Raw genomic sequence first — 24,647 nt, 5'->3', positions numbered from 1 at the left:
TCATGCCCACATGAAAGCATATAACATGAAGATACAGTAATCCAGATAGCTCCCTCCCATTCATTCCTTCCCCAGGGAGGATTCACAGGCTAGAAATTCTTCTGCACAAATTCACGGGAGATGTCCTGTCCTTACCACTAGCTCCAGCCAAGCAACATGCATTTGAACCAAAAGTTTTAATAAATAACTTCAGATTTCTTCTTTCTCAGAAGAAAACCCCCGAACACCTACACTTCCTTGCCAAGGCAGGCCTCCTGCTCTTATTTCCGTTCCTTTGCTGGTGAGATGCCAGAGGCACACCTACTAAGAAAAACTAAAAAGTAGGAAACCAACTGATTTTTCCTACCTGTAAGAGACTCAGCTCGTTGCACTGCCAGGCTGACAGTCCTCTTCTTTGCCGAGGAACTTAAATCCATTTCTCCATTAAGGCTGGCTCCCACATCCACCGCAGCCTGGGGCTCAAGCCCCACTTTTTCTGTGGCAGGTAATTCAGGGGAACAAGGTGTCTCTGCTGCAAAAACCACTGCATCGAAACTTTTTACCATTTTAGGAACTTTATCCAGAGAAGAGCCATCGTCTGCCAAAACCAAACTCTTCACTCCCACATTTTCCAGGGACTCAACAGCATGCAAATGGCACGAACACAGCAAGGAGGGCGATTCGGGTACAGCTTGGCTCTGCTTTCCATCGGGCTCAGCCAAAACCTCCCCCTGAGCTGCTTTAGCAGCAGGACCAGCATTGCTCTCACCAGCCAGACAAACGGTGTCGGTGCTGGAGTCGCTGTCGCACGTGGGCTCTTCTGCAATGGGCTGAAGTGCTGCCCGGGGAAGCACGCTTTCCGTATCCTCCTGCTCCTCCGGATACGCTGCAATGGGGGTTATTGTCACTGGCCTTAATGCTTCCTTACCCTCGCAGGCATCACTTGGGGCTCCCACTTCTGAAGCATCCTTTAATTCGGGGGTGCTGCTCTGCGGGGAGATCTGCTGTTGGGTTTGACCGGGATCATGTTCTTGGTTCAGACTCGCATCCAGACAAGAGTCGCTCTCCGCACCCGGTGACTCACCTGCCGACGCAGGTCCGTGCATGGTGCCTTCTGCATTCACTGCCGCCGTCTCGCACACTTTGTCATGGACTATCCCTTTCAGCCCAGCGTCCACATCGCTGCTGCCTGCCACAGGCTCCCCCTGACTGCAGTCAGAGGGTTTCACAACAGCAGCAAGAAGTTCCTCTGACAAAACCTGCTCCCTGCCACTTGCGCAAGCCTCCTGCTCAGGTTCAGCTTTGCCTTCTTCAGCCTGCTCCAAGAGGCTCTGCTCTGGAGAGCCCTCATCCCCCGCACGGTCCCCAGGCCAGCCAGCTCTGGCAGCTACCCTGCCATGCTCCCCGCCGCGCTGCTGGGCGAGCTCTGCCGAGCCTGCCACCGCCACCGCTTCCTGGTTTTGTTTAGATTCTTCATTATGAACTACAGAGGGTGTGCCTATTAAATTACCCTCAGCACAGTCTGGGCCCTTGGCACACGAAGCTAATCCAGGGTCATTACCTTGCAGAGCTGCCTCCTGCCCAGAAGGTGCCACTGCACCATCTCCCTCCTGACTCACAGCAGGTCCCCCTCCTGTGGGTAGGGGAGCGGGTGATTTCATCTCACCGCTCAGCCCCTCCTGCTCCAAAGCGCTTTCTGCGCTCTCTGCTTCGGTTTGCGCTGGCTCTTTCTCAGCCAGGCATGTGCTCGCATCCTCCGGAGGGAGCGATGCAGGCTCGTGTTTACTCTCTTGAGCAGCGTCCGGTTTGAAGTTGTCGGCCATTTCATCTTTAACGACAGTTTGATCAGCAGAAGGGTGACAGCTAGCAACTTCCTGACCTCCGCCTGCAGAATCTGCGCTTCCTCCATCTCTGCTGCTGCTGGTATCAGTTCCTACTGGCTCCTCTTCACCGGTTTCACTGCCCTCCATTGCTTCAGCTACACGTTCAGTGATCTTACCGCTCTCCTGGCAACACGCTGGTTCTGCACTGGTTTGATTAGATCCACCAACATCATCGTTTTCAGGTTTAGCATCAGGGCCATCAGTTTCCACACTGTCTTCCAGTGAGGGTGAGCTAGATTTCCCATCTGTGCAACCTGCTTCCAACTGCCCTTCTCGCTCCCCACTCTCACCACTGCCATGGACTTCTAAACCAGGACCAGGCTTTGATGCACATGCAGGAACCTTCATCCCATTCACTGCTGGCAACACTGCCCCGGCGCTCGCAGTGACATCCTGCCTCGCTGCGACATGGGCATCTCCTTGGTTTTCCAAGGAGCCACTGTTTACCTGATCAGTGCAGGAGTCCACTCCAGTTTCTTTGTTATCGCCAGCCTTGCAAAGGTCAACAGAGGCATCACCAGTGCCACCATCTGCATTCGTACCGTCGTGTGCCGGTACCACTCCCACATTTGCATCCTCCCCATCTGCACGCTCAGTGCCATTAAAACCACTGAGTAAGGGCTGAGCAGCACTGGCTGACTCTTCCTTAGCTGACAATTGCTCTTCTGGGTTTGCAGTCCTCCTTTCACCGGCCTCAGTCATCCCATCCTCTACCTGCTGCTGGCCCGCAGCCCTCTCAGCTGCCCCTGTACAGTTCCTGCATTCAGTTTGGCCCATAGCCACATCCACGCCCTCCAAGGAAGCTGGGGCTTTGCCTGCAGTTTCCACCACAGTAACAGTACTGTCAGCTGCACGCTCCTTGGCAGCTTGCACTTCCTGATGGGGACTATCTTTACTGCACAAGCCGGCTTGATCCAAACCAACTCCAGCAGATGTCATTCCAGCTTCCTCATTTGTATCTCCACGGGATGGAAGATTTACGGCACCGTTTACACTTGCACACAGGCTCACTGTGCAGTCTTTTTCATCTGATACAGTCCCAGAAGCTTCAGCAGAGGTTGGCTCCTCCTCTTCCTTTTTACTCAACGTCACTGTATTTTTACTTTCACAGAGGCACTCTGAGCTCTTTGCATCCCCCAGGCTCAGCAAGTCATTTGGCACATCATTAGAAGCCCCCAAACTCCTGCTGTCGCATTTCTCTTTCTGGTCGGTTTCGTCTGAGAGCTGCCCGATGTCCAGGTGAACAAGATCAGATGGACTTTCCTGCCTTCCTTCGCTCGCCTTTTCTTCTAAGCTCTGAGAGGCAGTGGCCAGGTGACCATCTGGCTCTGCTGCTTTAGCACAGCTGTCTCCAGAATCTCCCCGTACAGGCTCTGTCTGCTGCCTCAAACTCTGTAATAAGGGGGAAAAAAAAAAGCCATATTATTTTGCTTTGTCACACATTTACACTGTCTCCACCACCTACAAGATCTACATCCACATAATCCTATTTGATGAGACTCCTGCTCCCTCTGTACCTCTACCCGGTGTCCCTCAGGACAGTTACAAACATAATGCAAGTGGGTATTTTACATGTTGGTTTTATCACACAGTAATAATGAAATTATTAGAATGACAGAAACATTGGTTGGAAAGAGCATCTGGAGGTCATCTAGTCCAGCCTCTTGCCTGAAGCTGGTCCATGACCAATACAGCATCAGGTCAGCCATGACTTTGTCCTGCCAAGTCCCCATGACCTCTGATGACAAGGCACCCACCACCTCTCTGGGCAATCTGCTCCCGTGCCACACCACCCCTCCCATGAAGGAGATTTTCCTAACAGCCAACCTGAACCCCCTAAAGCTGCAGTTTGCCCCGCAACCCCCTTGTTACAGCATCTGCCACCACTGAGAAGAGTTGTAATCTCTGTAATTGTCCTTCAAGCAGCTGTAGTCATAGCCCTTGAGCACACTTAAATTCAAGATCAGTAAACAGCAGAATTCAATCTACCAAATAATGCAAATATATAGCAGTCTAGTCCCAAAGGGCTTGAGCAAATGCTGCTTAAGAGCAACTTCAGATCCCTGCCCGATGGCACTCCCCAGTTCTCATCAGCATTGCTCAATTTTCTCTATATTGATAGAAATGCTACTTCAGACGTGGGAATTGGCAGATGATGTCCAAACACCACCACTTGCCTCCTACTCCCAGGGCCGAACTAATCATCTAATCTATTCCTGAGAATTGCAGAATTGCATGCATAATTAAACATCTGAAATTTACTTCCTAAATGGAAATATTAATTTTAATAGTATGTCATAATTTTCAAATTTTTATGTGCATTACCATGGAACAGTAGCAACACACTCAGTTCCTCTCTAATCTGCATTTTCCTTCCCGAGCACCTGCTTTGTCAAGGATCCCCTAAGCTTTTATAGTTTGATACAATCAAACCTTTACTCAAAAAGAACCGCCTTATTTTTTAATCTCTGCTGCATATCAATGTTCACATCTTAGAAAAAGTGACTTGTTAAATTAACGAGCAACCTCAATCCTTCAATGTACACCCCACAAAACTCCCTTGATTTTCTGTGGCAGGCTCGGGGTTTTGCACCATAAGCTTTCAGAGGTCACACTAATTTCTCAGTAAGTGCCTGTGACTCTCCACAAATACAAAACTGTAATGAACTATTTCAAACCTGTTATTTTTTGCATTTATTTGTAAAAATACTCCAAAAAATAAACGCAACCTAGAAGCCTAACTTAAACAGGTCCCTGCAAATTTTGTTTAAGACTCTAGCTCTCAGAGAAACAGAATTTCATAGAAAAATGTCATCTTAAACACCCCTTTTCTCCCTGAATATTAAAACGGCCAATATGTTAATTGCTGCATCAGAGGGAACTTTGGGGTATTGCATATACAAACAGTGGCTAAAATCATCACTTTGAGGATATTGCATTTACTTGTCTTTCCACACTCTGAGGTTTGCAAATGATGAGCACCGCCACTGAATCACAGACCACTAAATGTACTTCTGGTGTTTGCCACAAATCTGCTATTTAAAAGAATCCCGCTACCCAGCTCTCATATATGCTGTCACCTATGCCAGAGCTCCCTGTTTTTGACGCATCCCAAAACAGGTTCGCATCGGAGGCAGGCAGCATGGCACCTCCATCCATTGCGTAGCACCAGGGAGGGGACGCAGGGCTCTGCGCCCAGCAGTACCCACAGGCTGCAGCTATTTTTTGCAAGGGCAAACAAACAGGATCAAACGGGGTGCCGGCCGTCTGGTGGCTGTAACTCCACAGCAGAGCACAAAGACTGTGCTGCTGGTTCCCAGCCAGGACCGACAGACACAGAACACCAAAACCAGGACAGACAGACACAGATGACAATGACGCTTGCTTGGGAACAAGCGAGTTTTTCAAAAGGAGGGGCCACAGCAGCCCCAGCATCCTCATGGTGAACTCACTCTGCTGATAGCCTGAAAAATAGAGCCGTCTCCAAAGGAAGCCAACTGGCTTTTAACTGACCCGAAATGAACCTAAATGAAATAATTACAGGGCCGCTTTCCAAATTCAAATCAGATTAGATGTGAAGTGAAACAGTGCTGGAAAGAAAAAGTCTAAACATAGCCTTTTCTGATTTCATTGTCAGGCAAAATGTACCCATCTGGCATTCGCACAAGCAAACAAGAAGCGAGCTGGATATGCCGGCCGTGGTTTAGTCTTTTGATGGAAAGGAGAAGTGATTTCACAGTTAGCCTGGGCTTGCCACTCGTGCCACCAGTTCCTGTTGGGATTGGGAGTAATGAACATCTCAGGCACCCAGGGAAGGGTGAGAACAGCTCAGGGTGGCCAATACCTCTGAATGTCCCCCCAGCCCGCTGCCTGCAGACGGTTCTCCCCTTCCTTAGTTAAAGGAACAAAAATATCCTGTTATTTCGATCCCACACCTCTGTAACAGCGGATGTGCGAACTGACGAAGGAACACCCACAAGTGATGCCAGCTGCACAAGGCGCGCGGGTGTTTCTGAGAAGCGGTGCAGAAGTGTCCCGCTATTTCACCTTCCTGTCCCAACTGAGTCCCCGTGGCACCTATTTTAAAGCGTGAGAGGAAGCCCTTCCAAAGCCCCGCTGCTCCTGCAGTCCAGCTGCCGTGGGGTCTGAGAGGAGTGCAGCAAGAGGACCACTATGGACATGCACCCTGTGTGGCCAGGGCAGGCTCATCCTCCGAGTCCTATGCCGAGGTGCTAAGGAAATGGCTGTTTTCTCCATCACCTGCCCCAGAGACTCTCCCCTCAGTCTCCTCTCTGACCCTGAACTTTCCGTATGAACAGAGATGTACACGCTGCGCGCAGCCGCCCCAGACCCAGCCCTGCTCCAGAGCCTGCCTTATGCTGCCTGACGGCTGCCAGACACCCTGGAGGGACAGTCCACCTCCAGGGAGGTTTCCCTGGCCATCCAAGCGGGTCCCAACCTAACGGAGAAGGCAGGAGCTGGGAGCAGCGAGAGCCCACGAGGCGAGCAGAGCCGGTGTTGCACAGCCCCAAGCCTGCTTCTCTTCTGAGAAAGAAAATCTGCTGCATGGTTCAGCTTTGTCAGACCTCCCTGTGCTCCACCTGGATGTTTGCTAATGACATCCAGAGAAAACTCTGAGGTAAATACACCCCCGAAGGGTGCCTACATGGGGGAGTCCCCCCCAGGTGCCAGGCTGCTTATGAGGCAGCAACCAGCCATCTCCGCTTTTCTTTCATCATCTCAGCCTTTTCCTTACCATGTGCTGGTGGCTCTGCATGTGCATCTGAAGTTGCCGTATGTCACTCTCCAAGCTGGCCGCTACCCCTTCCTTGGCTTCAGCCGTCAGCATGTAAACATCAAGCCCGCGGTGGTGCTTCACGCTGTAGTCCCCCGAGTGCACGGTGTGAGACAAGGTGCTCCAGGAGTCCGGTTCCCTGGCTTCCTCTCTGCAATAAAACAAGCACAGGTTAATCTGCAGGCAAGGAGGGATGCTGCATTGCAGGACACACACACTGTTCTTCACTCTGGACAGTCATCTAATCAATGGCCCAAGGAAAACAGAGCACCGGCTCCAGGGCCAGCCAGACAAATACACCCGCATACTTCTTGGTCTTGAAAATTAATGTGATTTAGAGTTAATGCCAGCCACAAGCTTTATTTCACAAGGTCCTTCTCAGCTAGAGAGACCTGCTTTTTTTCCCCAGACTATGACAGACTAGGAGCAAATGGAATTTGATGCAGGTGTAGATCACCAAAGCAGCTGGTGCAGAAAAACAGGCACCTAGAAGACAGAACTGGTTCAGGGACAAGTTAGAAGGAATACGGATTATCATGATACAGATGCTACAACTTCTACACTGAAACCAGCATGCCACTTCAAACGTTTACCCAACAGCCATCAAATCGTAGCAATTTTTTCACTCCTGAAATGAGTTTAGTTTGCTCTGTGAAACCGATTCTGTGCAAGTTGTTCTCAATACTGTGAGACTACTGTCCTTCTGCAGCAGTATCACAGATTTTTTTACCAACCAAAAGGAAAGAAAGGAAAAAAAAGATGCTGTTGTAGGTGAGAATGAAAAAATAACTCAACAGTTACATGTATTCAGTAGAAATTTCTACACAGTCATCTACTTTTGAATGTCAAACCCTGATTTTGCACAGGCTTGCAACTCAAAGCAGTAACTGCGGCTCAGTGAGACCTGAAGACAGAGGCTGCGTTGTTGCTTCTTTAAGGGGGTGAGGAAACATTTATCTTATTGAGGTGTTCATCTAAAGCTTCAGGTTTACAGATTTCCTTTTGAAATCAATGGGTTCAGGATTCAGGAAACCCAAAATCTGTTCTAATTGTCCCAGGTCAGAGCTGACACAGCACCCTCCCAAGCGCCGCATTCCCCGGGAGAGATGTGGAGCCGAGCAGGAACGTTACAGGACTGAGGGCTTATGCCGACCTGCTCAGGGATTTCCATTCCAGAGAAATGGAAATTTCTGTTTTCCTTTCACTAGGGATGCATCTACCGAGAGCCAGCCCCAGCTGAGAGCGTGTCCTCTCCCTGCCGTGGAGACCAGCCCTTGTCACAACAGGCATTCCCAGATGTCCCTCTGCAGCACAGACTTCCCCAGAGGGACAGAGCTGTGACTGTATGCAAATAAATAGGAATTCAAGAAGGTACATATACAGCAAACGCATACTGCTAACCAGGCAAAGTTACACGTAGATTCAGCATCTTTGACGACTGGTTTCTTACTTTAGAAGTAGCAAACCTTTCTAACTAGGCAAGTGCCCACCTAGCAAACCACAGGGCTAGCCCTCCGGGGAAGCCACACAATTTAGAAAGCAAAGTTGCAAAAAGCAAACGATACAGTGATTGGCGACAGCAGTGGGCAGAGCAGGGTGGGGAAACGGTTGAACGGTTCATCATACGGCAGAGAAACCTGTGCAGAAGACAGCGGTGGCAGCAGCTGCCCCTGCTCTGCCCTGGCACAACCACCCGCCCCCTCCAATGACTCATTTTGGGCTAAATCTGCAAGGCAATTCAGACAAAGTGAACCTACGCTTTCCACCAATCACCACCATGTAACTCAACTGACTTCAGCAGAATTACTCTGGATTTAAACAGAATCAATATTTCCATAGAGAAACAGAAGGAGGCATTCAGTTTTTGGTGGTGATTAGTATAAATCTATGGAGGCACTGAACTCAACTGAGCCATTACAAGTGAGTAAAGAAATGACCTTCCTTTATCAGGGAAACACAGACATTTCTGTCTGGAGTATGTGTCTTTTCAGCTGTCATATAGGAGAAACTACTGTACTCAGGGCCACTCTCAGAGTACAAGGAGGCAGTCAGCACAAAACCATATTCACCCACTCACAGGGACAACAACATCAGGCGGCTTAAAGAACCAAGCATGATGAGTCCGCTCCACTTTCTCATCAGCTTCAAATACACTTATGAGCATCTTCAAATCAGCACCCACAAAGCAGCCTGCACGGCTCGAGCCTTAAAGGACCCTTGGTGACTTCAAAAGCCTTAAAACCTGGAGTGAGATGACAGGCAAGCACAGTCCCCTGCAACACCAGGAGCGCAACCACCCCTCCTGCAATCTGCCACTTTCACCTTCACAGGGCCCAGGCAGATCAAATCATCACTTCTGCTTACAAAGACAGCAATTCCTTTGCATATTCAAGCTGCCGATCTGATCTGTTACACTCTCTAAAGGGCTTTAAGCCTTTTGAAAAACCAAGGTCTTTCTCACATCCACCCAACTACAAACAACTCCAAGCTCTCATTTTTAGTAGCAGTTACCTACATCACACAAAATTAAGCAGAGAGGTAGCGGATGTCTCAATCTACTGACTCCTTCAAATCATCCCTTTCGCACCTGCTGCATCCCAGCACTGATGGACCGCAGCAGAGAGGACAAAGGGGCATGCACAAGCGTTAACTTGTTTGCACACCACTATTTCTGTTGTTCAGGCAATCACTTCTAAAGGCACGCTGATCACATGAGAAGACTCTCCTGCTCGTTTGCCTTCATACATTGAGCTTAACTGTTTGTGTCTTTCCTGCATGTCTCACTGCAATCCCTGGGTTTTATTGAGAGATGATAAAAACACACTTTCTTCCGGGGGGAAAAAAAAAAAGCTTTGCAGTTATGTATTTGGTACTCCCTTGTTGTGAAAGGTGCTTATTTTGTTCAGATTAGGAATCTCTGCAGTAATTGTATACAGGTGCATGCCCAAGCTCCTATACTAGTAGAGAAAAATAGATATGCAAATATTTACTGATGATTTATTAACCAAAATAGACATAGAAACTCCAGCATTCAAGTCTGAAAACCACCTTCTGTCCAGCACAAAAATTCCAGCAACAAGCAAAATCTGTCTTTTTATGAGGTTTAACCACCCTGGGTTAATTTTTTCTCATCCCCCCGTTACAACAGCTTCCCATCAAAACATGTAAAAGATACCAGTGAACTGAAAATATCATTGGCAAAATCTCCAAGCCCAACTTTTGCAGAAGAAAGTATCTTGCCTGGTTAAAAAAGCAAGGACTGACGGATAAGGTTGACAGAGTTCACCAGCTCCACCCTCAGCACAATCACACCGTGTCCCACTGAAAAAGCCTTGAAGTCCTCCAGCTCCAGTCCCTGCTGCTTCTGCTGCAGTCTTCTGTTCCATGGAGGTAAACCCAGAAGGGAAATCGCTGGCTTCAAGAAAGGGCAGACTTACCAGCCTGCCCTTCGTCCACGGAAAGGTGGCTCAAAGGATGACAACCCCAGACAGGGAGAGAGGAGCAGCAAACAAGCCTCCAAAATACTGTCAGGCCATGCCCTGCTCAGTCTGGGAGCTGGTGAGATTGCTCAAACCGCAGCAACCTCCTGCCCAGCTGGCACACAAAACAAGACGACAGGTAGTGTTTTTTAAACCTCCCAGCATCGCCCAAGTAGACTCATCACTGGCAAAGGAGGAGCCGTACCGTACTGGTGTGCTGAATCTCTCTTTGGCTCGCAGGGGAGCAGATAGGATGGCCCCGAGCCAGCAAGAGGCGGAAAGAAGGAGAGGAAAGTGAGCACCGACACAGCACGGCTCCCGGCTTCCTGCAGATATGGGCGAGATATTTTTAAGAAGGAAGATAAGTGAGAAAGGGAGAACAAAAAACCCGAGTAAAAGCTCTGCCTGCCTTCAAAAGCTGCAGAAGGTGTGCTTGGTGGCCAGGGTTCGAAATGTGGCAGTGCTGACGCTCCTGGCAGGCGTGTTTTCTGGTACAGAGATAACAGGTTTTAAAGGGAGGGAAGAGGAAGAGGAGGGGAAGAGATCAGAAGACAAACAAAAAAAGCCTCAGTGGGCTAAGCAGAACGTCGCGTTAGGAATATTTATCCCACAGCTTTGCAAATGGGCAAGGAAGGCAGTTGTGGGAACTCAAGGTGTTATTTCCTGGGGATATCCCCTCCAGATTTCTGAGCTGGACTTTGGCTGAAACAAAACAAACTCAGTAGCATTGCCAGCTCTTATGATCTTACTGCAAGCCTGACAACAGCTGTGCGTTTATTCTGAAAGCATCAACCCCTAGGATTCATGTGATAAAAAAAAAAAAACAAACCACCAAAAAACCCCATGAAACCCAAAATAACAAAAAACCCACTTTATTTTTTTCTTCTTAAACAAAGCCCCTAGTATTATGGTTGCAGGAAAAGCTAGGAAATGTTAGAATGTAGATGCTTTTATCTGTAAGGCAAATAAAAACTAAACTGAATTTTAATCTTGCATCCTTATTCAAATTCTGAATTATTACTGTTTTAATATTAAACTGAAAATACTAGATCAGACAGACTGATCTGGGATAAAGAAGGAACAGTGCCTACTGGGACAGGATGCTGGGCTTGGTGGCAATTGCACAACGTGCCCATAGCACAGGCAACTTAAATCAAGCCAACAGTCTCTCCTGTGAAAACCCAGCACCGAATCTTAACGCAGTCACTAGCGTCTAAAACCAAGATATCTCAGAAATCTGAGGAAACAGAACTTTAATGCTATCTGCAGAAGTGTTGGGGTAACAGAGGCTTTGTATACGTATGATCGACTTTGCACCCACAATCTTTAGTGACACACAAAATGCTAGTGCACACACACACTTTCTTGCTCCTCCACGTTTTTGTAACCGTTACTATGCGTTGTATATGAGACTCAGAAAACACGTGCAAGTAGTATGTGCTAGAATGGGTTAAAACAAGTCAACCATTCGTAAATTTGGAAGATATTTAACAAGCACAGCATGCATACATCAGGTATTTCCAAGTGTTCCAAAACCCCAGGAAAGGAGAAAGAAAAAAAAATGTTTCTTATATAAGAAAATCTTACAGATCACTCGCTAATTTGAATAATTTTGATATTGAAGGAAAGAGTTAAAGTTCACCTGATGTAGAAGTGACGACTAAACCCTTACAGTGCTTCGCACAAACATGAACTGCCGTGGGTTCGGACACTGAACTGAATTGAGGATTTCAAACCTACCCTCCAATGTAAGATAAATATTTAACAACTGGATTCAAAGTATTTAATGCTAACTTTTCAGTCCATTGATCAACACATTATACAGTAGGACATCATACAAAAGAGAAAAGGTGGCTTGGTCCTTCAACAGCGGTTTGCAGACACACATGAGAGAGCACATCTAGTATTTCCTACCACAAAGGATCTGCTCTCCTAAACCCCAGCGTTTCTCAGGCCCCAAAGTTAATTACACATTTTGAAAAAAAATAGGGCTACAAACTGTGGAAAAATATATTTGCCAAATAGTACAATGTGCATTTCATAAGAATAACTGTCTGTTATTAAATGCACTTTTCCATTTGTTTTATTTTCATAGTCTTATCTAAAAACAAAGATGTCCTGCTTGGGATGTGGAGCTGTAGGTCCACAGAACTCAACATCAACTTGGAGTCTCATCAGTAAACAAAAGAAATTTAAGGTGAATCTATGAAATGCACTCAAGAGAGAAAACAGATACCATCTGTTTCGTTTTAAATACAAAAGCACAGTCATGGAGACCACTTCATCAAGCAATGTTTTCTTTACAGCTAAAAACAGCATCTCAGATCAGGACAAGTGATATGGAAGGAAGACTTGTCTCTGCAGAACATCTTTGCATGCTGCAAGCAAGCACAACCACAGACTCTGTAACACAACCCCAAAATGAAGCCACTGCTTCAGCTGCCTCTGACACAGCAGTTCAAAGTCTTCTACAATAATCTGTACAAACTTCAATCCCCACCCATGAACACCACTACTTCTAGCAGGCCTGCTCCAGAGCAGTATACAAGCATCCTAACTGAGCACCCAGCTAACCCGTCTGGGAAATTACTTATCCACATTTTCTAAATTTATCCTGAAATAGGGCTAGTCCATGACAACCACTTACCAGCCACACAACGCTGTTCAGGGCTTATGGCCCCTGTGATTTTTGGAATCACCTCCAGATCAGGATTGCTGGGCAGGGGGAATAATTTTCTTCTTGTACCTTACCAAATCTTCTCAAATATCTTCTTTCTCCTCCTCACAGGCCTGTTTACATGAACAACATCTCCTAGGACCTCCAAAGTGGGATATCAGAAACAGTAAAAAGCTATTTCTACCATGCGGACAAAGCCACTTCTCTCTCTCCTGTAGTCAGAGGTGGATACATACAAAACAAAGCAGAGGAGGAAGCCAACAAATGAAACTACAAGTCTTCACAGGGATGTGGGAAAACACTAGGAAACCAATAAAAGCTGGAGCACACAGTGGTGAGTAGGTGGAAAGAGAGAAGCACAAACTCTTCCTGCTCCACCACGTTCACACCTGGTTGCCCTGTCCCCCCCGCTCCCAGCCTGCTCCTCTGCTGTAGCCACAAGAAACCCACAGCACCTCAGCATCCTTCTAATCAATCTAATTAGTTGACGATGAATCAATTAAACAATGGTGTTTCAAACAATCTTAAAGTTCAGCAATACACAGCCACAAATCCAGAGCCTGCTGGATCGCTGTTCCTCCCACGCTTTTGTAGCTAAACAGCATCCTCTTAGCTCATGCATCTCTCATCGGGTCCTCTCTCATTGCCCTTCTAATGCCTTTGAATCCCTCTTTAAATGTTAATCTTGTGCCAGTGCTTATAGAGACAAAGCCAACTGTTCTCCTCTCCCAGCCCTAGCCTAAACCTAACCTACCTCCTGGCAGTCTGAATAGCAATTGAAAGGATTTGTAGCTTGTTTTGGGGTAGAAGAACAGAGAGGAAAACATCAGCATTACTTCAATAAACTCTTCAGCCATTAATTCTGTTTAGCCAGAAATAAAATTAAAAATGTGTAGCATCCCCTGCCCAGTGTAGTAGCAACCTTCTGGCCACCGGCATGTCCCCAGCTGTGTCCTGCTCATGCTCCCCGTACAACAAATACTAGGAGAATCGCTGTAACCAAGGGGAGACTCGGAGCCTGGCACACTTAGCTCCCAGCTTGTAATAAAGGCAAGGGTGCACACAGGAAAGCGGGGGTCAGCCTATACATTCTCAGAGGTATAACCATCCTGTTTACATACGTTTGCCATGATCTGGCACTGAAGTTGTAGTGGTCAGCAATGTTTCCAGTCCCAGGAAACTAGTGATTTTGGAAAGCATCTGCACCACAGATGGCTCTTCACCCAGACAAAGACTAAGACTGAATTTAATGGAACAACCCAACACCAAAATTCAATGAAAAATGTTCATCCTTAATTATCAATTTGGCAGGGCACCGTAAGAAATGCTTAATTTTAAGACCACGCTTAAACACTCTGCTGAACATGAACTGGACATTTCTGAAATTCAACACATGCTTAAAGGACTTGCTAAAATGGGCTACAAAGAAATGATGTACCAGGCAAATCTTCTTGCAGCTCTGGCTCAGAAAAGTGTATTCAAATATAAAGGTAAAGTGACTGAAAAGCTTCCTCATTTGAGAGGCACCATGGATATTAGAGCACAGACTTCACCAATTACATAAAAATCAGAACAACAGCAAGTGATAATCATGGATTACAAAACATACATAAAACCCTCCCGCTACCAGTGAGTTATTCCTTATGTGTGTTAATTAAATCAGTTTAATTTTGGAAATACAGACTTGTCCTGACTTACAGTTTCACACACTGAGCCACCTGGCTGCCACCCGGAGATTTTGAGGAACAGCAATCCCAGAGCTGTGCAGAAGTGCTTTATAGCAATAAGCAAGCAGAGAAACAAGCAAAAGCAAAACTAATATTAGAGTAAAAAAAACTCAAGAGACCGTCACACCTCTTAAAGTTCTCCTTTGCAGCGATTAGAAACACACAGAAGTGTTTTTATGGGCTTTATTTTTCTCTTACTCCCCCTTTTCAGGGGGCATAAATCGCTCTCAGCTGCGGAGGAACTACAAGCATTTGGCTTTATGGAAAAAACTCAATACTTTTGGGTTACTAGACAGAGCTCTGTTCCGCAGAATGAAATCAGAAATAAAATCAGTGTTTGTATGTTTTACAAAACGGCACTTCCGACTTCTCTGAAATTCTGCACACTCGCTATTTCTTGGAGCCATTTTCCTTGCCTGACTTTCAGAGCTCTGAAGAACATGGAGCTGGCAGGCAGATTATATTACTACACCAAAACTGCATTTGAAAACATCAACTACTGCAAACTGCAGCTGTCCTACGGCAGAGGCCAAGTTACTCACACGGAGCGGCGCGTCCTACCCCCCTGTTTAATAAACTGCGCTGCCTCTTCAGAGCCAGCCCGTCGCTGTGAGCGGCGCGGCCGAGCTCTGCCAGCACCCTGCAGCCAGCACTGCCCAGCTCAAACACAGGGAAGCAGCAGGCTGCAAGGAAGGACCCTTCGCTTCGGAACTTGCTTCTGCCACACTCGGCAATTGTTGAAACTCAGAGAGGACTAAGCAACCCACCTAGTTTCCAAAACTTTTTCATGCAAGTAAAGGTCACTTATTTAAATGGTATTTAAAATTTGTATTTAAATTTGTATTAGAAAAACCAAACCTCTATTAACCAAGCTGGTAGCATGCAAATAAGAACGTTCCTAGAGCAAATCCTTATTTCTTTTTTTCCCCTAAAACACTCCTGCCCTCATGCACTGTCCTATTCCATTTACACTGCAGGACAATGCTTACTGCGCAGTTTTAATCTCAAAGATAAAACAAGCGCCCTCAGGAATGATACACAACCGATGAATAAACACTGCTATCGGCCTCCTGCTCTCCATCTCTGGCGACCTGCGTGTGCTCTACCGCAGCTCCAAGAGTCTCGAAAGAAGCAGCGCCTGCACCTTTCCTGCCAGAGGATGCAAGAGCCAGTGCGAAGCTCGAGACTACGGAAGGGAATAATTCAAGGGTTGCAAAGTTTAAATTAGAAGCGTCTTTTTTTTTTTTACATTAAGAACTGCAACAGCTGAAAAGGAAAAGCTCATTTGATAAACAGAAATTCAAAATGTCACCAGTGTAATTAGATTTTTAGTTTTTGAGAAAAATATTTATGCTGCAGCTGAATCAAGCTGCTTTGCAGCCGAACACCGGCAAAACTGCAACAACGGAGAGGGTTTTGTGTCTGCTTTTTAATGACTGTATCCTAATTACAGCAAAATTTCACCCCTTCCCAATGCTGGCTGGGAGAATCATTGTAAAATGCAGGGTCCTGCAAATTAGCAAGCAAGTGAACAATAAAATCCCCCCAAGGATAATGCATTACAAAATACACTGCATTCATTTATTTGGCGAAGTGCAGTTTAATTACTTGTAAAAATAATGACTCCTTTGTACGGGCTCTCGCTAACATGCGTTGCTGCTCTGTATTTGCTGAGTGGTACAAGTTGCGTGCCAAATTTGCGTGCATGGATTATACAGCGTGCGCATAAGCAGAGTGAAGAAAAGAGGTTGTACAGTATCCATTGTGTTTTGACAGCACGTAAATGATATATACTTTCTTCATGAAATTTGGCTGCTTTTCTGTATTTTGAAGCTCATTATTTCTCCTCTCAGTAGGGATTTTCAAGCCTCAATCCCGTGTCATTGCAGAAGGTGCTAAGCAAAACAAAAATTTCTGCTGGGAAATCAGGATGTGTCCGTTGTGCAGCCGCCACCCTGCCAAGGGGAAGGGCTATAGCAGTCCCCATGTCACACAGGCCTCCCACCACTCTGGCCAGCCCCGAGCTAGTAGCACGGTGCCTCACCACCGTCCTACCCACTGAAAGGGGGTCCATGGCTTCCAGCATCCACAGATTTCTGTTTGCAGGGCTTCGTGGAGGTAGCAGGGTTTTCAGAGTCACGGGATATATGGCACAGCTGTCAGATGTTTATATGTTATATTTCCACCCAGCAGTTCAAGAGGGAAACTAACCACAACGAACGGTTTAAGAATATACTAAAAACAGGATTGAGGATCATGACGGTAACATTACTGAAGTTGCTAGTGTCTGATTTTCAAAGATGAATTGTAAAGGTCATCAGAGAAATCCCTTGAATTATACCAGCAGCATCCATTAAAGGGAACGGCACAGGGCAATGCCGTGTAATCCAAGTACTTTTTTTTTCCACTGAGCAAGAACTGCCATTCCAGTATTGGAATCGGTTGTGAAATACTCCACCAAATACATCAATAGCTGTTGTAATAGTTTTGTTTACTTCCCACTTCTTTTTAAATTACCAGCTCTACTCAAATCCAGATTGCAGTATTTGCTGTGAGCTCTGTATTAATGTTTTGGCCTACTTAAGCTTCTTGACAATATGTAAAGTCTGTTAACATGGTTAGTCTCACCTCAGAGAACTTTGCTCCCATTATGGGATGAATTTGCACATTCCAGTTTTACAAGATAGTCTGCAAGAGAGTTATATGTTTTCACAGTATGACCGTTGAACTCAATGGAGGAAAAAGTATCACTGTCATCATCTCTGTACTAATCCCAGCCAAGGGTGGCATAAGAAAAGGTTAGACTATAGCTTCTGCCCACCCCGCACCCTCTCCTTCACCCTGCTTTGCATGTGGTTCGCTGAATTGTTAAAGATGAAACTTAAATGAAATCACTCCAGCAACACAGATCATACTTCTTGCCCTCTAACACCCTGCTCAGCAACTACAGAAAGCAGAATTATTTACAATTTGTAACAGAGAAATGTGATAATGTGGATGACACAGAAGACTGCTAAACATGGCACAGGGTTACTCAATAAAAACCCCAAGTATCTGAAAATTCAATTCAGAAAAACGAAGTTAATAAGAAAGCTTAAGAGAACCAGGCATCAGGATAACACACACGCAGACCAAACCTTTTCTCCTTTACAAATAACGCCCTTGGGACTTATTTAAGCTCTTTGTCTTTATTAGCCTCAGCTTTTCAAGCTAGATCTCCAAACATTTGCTATTCAAAAACAACTTCTCTTCTGAAGGATTCCTTGTACAACGCTGCAGTAAATGCTCATGCGACTAGATACTGGCTAGGAGCGAGTACGATCTGCCTGCTTCTGACAGCCACTCAAAAGAGAGCAGTTTTCTGCTGTTAAATACTTGCATTAATTCTTACCTAAATTTTTTACCTATACCGGTAAGATACCTATGCTCTACAAGATGCTGCCTTATTTCAATACAATTATCATTATTTTGTTTAACCACAAAACTCCAGATCCACAAAGTAAGAACACAAGAGTCCACCACCAGCACCACAGCTGTGCTGTGGTGCTTGTTCGAAGAAAAGCTTTTTCACTTGTGTTTGCATAAGGTTTTTCTTAATTAGTTGATATTACAGTGACTCATTTAGGACTTTCAGAGACAGCTGGAAGCAGAACACTGTGCAACAGAAAAGGAGAACATATTATTGCATTTCGCCTAAACCCTAAGGACCTGCCCCCATTGCTGCTAGCAAGAAAGGTAAAAGCAGAATTATACAAGAATTACCTTTAAGGGTAAAGTATGGCTCTTAGACACTATCCAGTGATAATGTCCAGCAAAGGCAGCATGATACCAGAATGGAAAACTAGTGGAGGAACCATCAAATCATCCTTACTCGGTCAAAAGCTGGTGCAGCTTCTGGTAGCCCCTCTCCAAGGCCAAGCTCACAGGCGTTGCCCCTTCGTTGTTGTGGATGCTGAGAGCTCCTCTTCCACCCGGCTGCTGGAGCAGAAACCATGTCAGACGCAGCAGACCCAGCCTCACCGCAAAATGCATCAGTGTTTCCCGAGGGATGTTCTCTGGGAAGAAAGAAGGAAAAAAAAAAAAAAGAAAAATAAGGAAATGGGAATCTGTAGGCTGCGGGTGAGGTGAATGCCATACCCCCCACGTCCCAGCCACACCACGCACCGTGGCTGGCACGGAGCTGACCGCCCAAAAGCTAAGGAACCTGTAGCACCTGGAGAAACACACTGGCTGCCAATATCTAGGAGAGACCAGTACTTTAAAAAGCAAGGGACGCACTATGGTGGGACTGGAAGTGCTCATGACCTCTCAGGGTGAGACTGACCAGAGAAGTCAACGTGAAAAAAGCACCATTTTGTAAACAGCCACAGCAACCACCAGGCCGCAGTGCTTCCAGACAGAACCTGGCATGGTCAGGTGGGTTTTTCTAGATGTCTAAGCCTTCTCCTTGCACACCCAGGACCAGCTTTTTAGGAACAGACAAATTTTGTTATTTAACAGGACACTGATTTGTCCCGAGGCATAAAAAAAATCAATTATGTTTGAAGCACAAATCTAAAGCTGTTATATAAGAGAACAGTTTACCTTTGTGTTTAGGCAGAAAAAAAAGAGTATTTTGCTTTCCCGGTTTGATTACGTCTCAGACCAGCTTTTCTCAGCTTTATACAGTAGCTCTATCATTCTGAGTAGCAGCATTTATAAACTAGCAATCTCCGCTGCTGCTTTTTATGTTTAATAACCGTGACCTTCTAATTTGGTAAAAGTCGCTCTTGAGCCTAAGCTTTCATCTCAGAAAAATATCCCCTACTCTAAAAGCTGCAGCCCTAGAATGATGCTCTGAAAAGCTTCAACCAGAAATGAGCTCCAGATGCACTGCTGAAATACAGTATTCACAGATCAAAGCCTTCCATATGAAGGGCAAAAGCATTTGGGTTAAAAAAACTGCGAGAAATAAAAACTTGTTCTTTTAATTAACACAAGATTTCAATATTGACTGGCAGCAACAACAACAAAAAAGCACCAACTGGGTCTCAGTAAACCATGCCAATGAGCACACTTGGTATAATACCTTTAATATCATAGCAATGACTTATTGGGTTATTAATTTGGTTGCCAGCCAAACCTATACATCAGGTTTAAAAATGCAAGTACATAATGGCTTTAGGATTTAATTGTTTTTTCCTCAAGAAGTATGCCCCAAGAGAAATCACTTCTTCAAAGCGCTGTTGTTTTTCTTGCTTAGTTGCTTTCTTAAGGGACATCATTAAGACCTTCAGTGAAAACAAAGCAGAAATGGGGAGTTCTCCTCTGCCTGACACACAGTTTTTCCCAACTGTTTGGATCAATTCCTGAAGAACTAATCTATATTCAAGAACCAAAAGCTTTCTGGCACCATCTCTCTTCCGAATGACTCCAAATTAGTTCTCTGAGCTCAAACCAATCCTTGCCCCCAACCTCCTCTTGATCACCATAAAGCAAAAACCATGCTGTCCTGAATAGATGAGCACGTCTGAACGGAGGTTCCAGCTGATCAGAGAAAAAGGCAATAGCTGAGCTCACTCAGAGACAAATTCTCAGCCCATGGGAGAGTAATGACAAGGATTTTGGTATTAAGTGCTACGGAGCGTAATGCATTAGGAATAAACAACACAACAAGGTAGTTAATCCATGGTTGTCACAGTCTTGGACTTAAAGAATAATGAAAAATAACACACCATATATACAGATGTAAAAGAAAGGCTACTGATAAGGTTGCAAAAAGGAGAAAGTGTTGATACGTGTGGACTTACTGGAGCGAATGCAGATGCCCACGGTTTCACTCAATGAACTTGCAGTTGCACAATACTCCTTGTGACCTGTACTAACGCGCTGGCAGAGTGAGCTAGTGTAACTAAAGCAGTACAACTCCTCTTACAGAGATGTAGGAAGCACAAAAGCACTTCTGTTAGAGTGAACGACAGCCATCAGAATAAAGAATGTGTTGCACTGGTCTGACCACATCCGTTCTAGCATGGGATCTCCTGTTCTAGCTGCTTTGTTGAAAGGAAAGATCATCTCCCTAACTAAAACAGACAGCCTTGCACCAAAACTGAGCAGCACAGACCTACAAAGCACAAGCATGGATCCCTGCACCAAAATGCTTCCTCCTCCTTCAGCTGAGAGCCTTAGAGTTAGGTAGAAGCATCTTCTGCTCTCCAACTCATGTGTGTTTATTGGTGAACCATATCAATTGCAAATTTTGCAAGATGCAGGCAAATACTCATCCTGTCCCTGATCCATCCGGGTGCTCCTCTGTGTCTCGTATTTCCATAGATTAAATGCCCCCTCCCAGTTGTCCCAAATGCCCATCTGATGTAATCTGTTCATATGACTGCAACTTCTGAAAATCCCGCCTTCTTCCCACTCTTTTAAAACAATCTTCTTAATCATCAAACTAGTGGACACCGTAGTCCCAGGGTTTGGATGGAGGTGTCTACAAACGCAACTGAATTGCATGTGGCCCTGCCGCAATGCCTTTGAGCAACAACGACGTGCACAGAAGATCTGTACAAGACGACATGGCGTGTTGCCATCCAGAGCATATTAAACATACAAACTGACTATTCAGGCCTATTAGGAAAGATCTGCCTAAAATATAAACTGGCATGAGGCCATACTAACAGATGGGCACAGATGATGGCAGCAAAGAGACAAAGTACCGTACATCCAACAACTCCAGGGGCCCCAGGCAATGGCTTTAGAAGGTTTTGGAGTGTGCAAAACTTGCACGGCTACAGTTAAAAGGCGTGTGCCATCTGTGGACTGGATTAACTACTAATATATAATGAAATATACATCTGTTGGTGGATGGTGTTGCTCAGAACAAGAGGAGAGCTGGTCTGCATCAAGTTCAGGAGCACTGCTGGATGGAGAGGGGAGGACGATGGACAGATCCCTCCAGCCTTCCTGCCTTTGGAGGGAAGAAGCTTGTAGCACAAAATGTTGGCAATTCAGTCAATGATTTCTAAGTCCTGTCATGGTGCAAAATGCCCAATCCATGCACGGAAGAATAACAGAAGTTTGAACATGCAATAGCCAGCACTCCTCCTCCTCCCACATACCGAGCATGAGCTCCTCATCTTAAAATGGCTGTCCTCTGAATGTCAACAAAAATCTTCTTGTAATTAGGAAATTGTGGAAATACAAGACACACGATACTGGGAAGGCCAAGGTTGTTTTGTTCCTTTCTCGTTTCCTAGTAATAGGCAAGAACTGAAACATATGATTATTGTCCCATAATGGCAGGGCACTCTAATCCAGCTGGCAAAACATAAGATTTTAGTTATATTATTTTTATGGGGTTTTTTTTTGCAGCTGTGACACACGAACAGTTTATCTGGGTAACTAAGGACAAAATTTCCATAGAAGGCTGTCAAATGTACTTTCCTAATGGTAAAGGATTAAGTTTTAAGGTGCTATTAGCACAAAAAAATAAACATTGAAGAAAAAAAAAGTTTGGGTATGACACATCCAGGAACACACAAACTGTTCCCTAAGTAAAAACTTTCACTTTAATCCTGATTAAACAACAGGAAAAAAATACCGTTCCTTTTTAAAAATCATTCGGTGTAAGAGTAACCCACACCTAACTGCTCAGTTTATCCTCCATGCCCTTAGACATCTCCCCAAGGAACAGACAGCCATGGACTGGCTAGTCTTCCCGTAATGTTGACCTTCATTTGGTTCTCACCCAAAATCACATATACTTGGCAATTTTGAAAACTACTCTCAAATCTGGCCTCAAAATCTTGTTTTCTGCTGAAAATGTTCTCATTGCTCAGATCAATCCTTGAGAAACACAGGGAGCAAAAACCAGGAACAAGCTATCACTTAACACTGAGGTCCTAGAGGAAGGCTCCGGCAGACAACAGTACTGAAAGAAAGGTCAAGGCAAAGACGCTGTGTTTGGAGTTACAAGTTCAGTTAATAACAAGATGTGTGGGTAATTCTTTTTTAATCTTATAAACAAGAAATTTTTGAAAGCACACCGAAGGATCTTCATGTCCCCATTCCCACTAATATCAAAGGGAACAGAAACTTTCTCATGCCAATGATTTCTCAGCCCCAGACTGAGCAGCACATTCGAGTACTGAGCAGCACGTTTCAGACGCTGCCTGAACAAGAATTATTTTCCGCTCCCCATTTTCCACTGCAGATGGCATTAGATTTAGGTATGGAAAAGATTTTTTACATCTTATCAAGAACTACAGCTGAACAGACCACGCAGCGTTGTTGACACAGAAAAGATCGTGTTGATTTATACCACACAGTCCATTATCAGAGGACAGAGGTGGTGGTGAGCAGCAGATTGGAAAGGATACGAAACCCAATGAAACTAATACCTGTAACTGTTACACTGAAGGGTTCAACAAGAAACTGTAAAAAGAGTGCAGCAGATGAACAGATTAAAGCTTTATGTCTGAAAAACATCATCAGCTGCTCATCTTTATCATCCTCCCATGGAAAAAAAATGTTAGCTCCTCAGAATCAAATTTCCTTCTAACTGTTTCTGAAAGCTTTTTAAAGGTTTTTTAGGTTTTTTTCTTTTTTTCTTTAAAATAAGGCACTTTTTTGGTTACTTTCTCTCTTCAGATGTTCTCCCTTTCTGTGAAAAACCCAAATTAATGATCTCGAATTACAGTGTCGCTCGTGTTGCACTGCACACTGAATTCCTACTAGTTTTGTACGTGAAGTTATTAAACTCTTAACCCAAATCCATTCAGACTATTTCAAACCAGGGCAAAGCATTTGCCTCTCTACCCACCTCCCACCTGGCGAGGTCGTGGGGTTTCGTTTCCCCAGCAGTACTTACTGCACAGGGATGCTTATTCTGCAGCATTTCTGGGAAGCTGTATATATTCAAGACGTCAGTAACTGCATTCCTAGATTTAAGGAGCTGTCAAGTGTTTTATCTAATGAGATGGTCTCCTGGTTATCTACCCGTAATCATGGCTATCTCGCAGCTCATCAAAGGGATGATTTCTCTTTACTCTCCCACAGGGAATGGCTCCATACCATGGCTGATCAATCACCACAACCCCCTGCCAAAATTAGCCAGGTCCTGGAAGCATCATCTCAGAAAGCTCACACAACCAAAACTGTAACTGGTCTGGGTTTCACCGCTTGTTTTTAATGAGAAAAAATGAAAAGACTGTTTCCTCAAAGGTTTTGTCAGAATATTACTTAAAAGAGATTTTGAAAGTGATCTCTTTATTACTGATAGTTAACTCAAGGATTAGGCTCTCCTAGCCTTGGATCCTCCCTAATTTTTTTCTGGTGTCATCCCCCGTCCCCCCTACCCACCTCCCCACCCCACCCCCAGTACAACCAAGCCATAATCATTCCTAATACCTCCAAATATTCCAGTCTGCTCTTCTAGTTAGCTTATTTTCTCTTCAGTCATTTAAAACAGAAAATCAGAACTGTCAACAATGTAAATGTATTTAAATTGCATTCATCCTCAGAATACATATTAGATTTTGATTTTTAGATGTAAAGTGTCACAATCTGTTCCACTGAAAGAGCTGCCTTTAAACGTCACTGAGAACAGTAAATAACCCTACTTTGGACAGCATTAACAACTATGTTCTTTAGAAAGTTACAGTGCACTTGTAATAATTAAGATGGACATGATTATACAGCACCTGAAAGTAATGCCGTGTTTCTGATACCACAGTGACAAGAGTAATCCTCAATTATGGATACTCTGAAATTGTGGATGCCATTTCAGTTCATACAGATAGACAGATAATTAAGAGCAAGGCCGAGGAGTCGCCTACTGCAGAGCAACAGAGTATGGCTGGGGAAGAGCCCAGTCCCGGGGACACAACTGCCCCAGAACAGAAGCGACGAGGACTGCAGCCGTGCAGGGAGGAGGTCAGGACACCATTGCCCAAGGGACCTCTACCTGCAATGCAAATCCTTCCCCTACACACGTGTGCACCTGCCCTGCCCCTGCAATGCAAGGACGCGCTGCTGCACCACCGAGCAGGACCACGGCACCGTGCACAGCACTGCTTCCTCTGTTTCCTTTGGCCTCGGCACATGCCAGGCTTCATTTTGCTGTCC

The 24,647-nt window shown here is 45.2% G+C and overlaps 1 protein-coding gene across 7 annotated transcripts in view; it reads right to left on the bottom strand.

Moving 5' to 3' along the window:
• Positions 1–24,647, bottom strand: part of AKAP13 (A-kinase anchoring protein 13) — a 222,893-nt gene that overhangs the window by 101,533 nt on the left and 96,713 nt on the right. For all 7 annotated transcript variants that reach the window (XM_064456196.1, XM_064456197.1, XM_064456194.1 and 4 more), the window contains 3 exons: positions 18,412–18,595; positions 6,619–6,808; positions 347–3,254 (listed from right to left, as the gene is read on the bottom strand). In XM_064456196.1, coding sequence (XP_064312266.1) covers positions 347–3,254; positions 6,619–6,808; positions 18,412–18,595 — 3,282 coding nt within the window. The remainder of the gene's footprint in view (positions 1–346; positions 3,255–6,618; positions 6,809–18,411; positions 18,596–24,647) is intronic.

Source organism: Phalacrocorax carbo, chromosome 7 (genome assembly GCF_963921805.1).
Source record: "Phalacrocorax carbo chromosome 7, bPhaCar2.1, whole genome shotgun sequence".
Classification (NCBI taxonomy): Eukaryota; Metazoa; Chordata; class Aves; order Suliformes; family Phalacrocoracidae; genus Phalacrocorax; species Phalacrocorax carbo.
The sequence above is the reverse complement of the archived record's forward strand: the minus strand, read 5'-3'. Positions and strand labels throughout refer to the sequence as shown.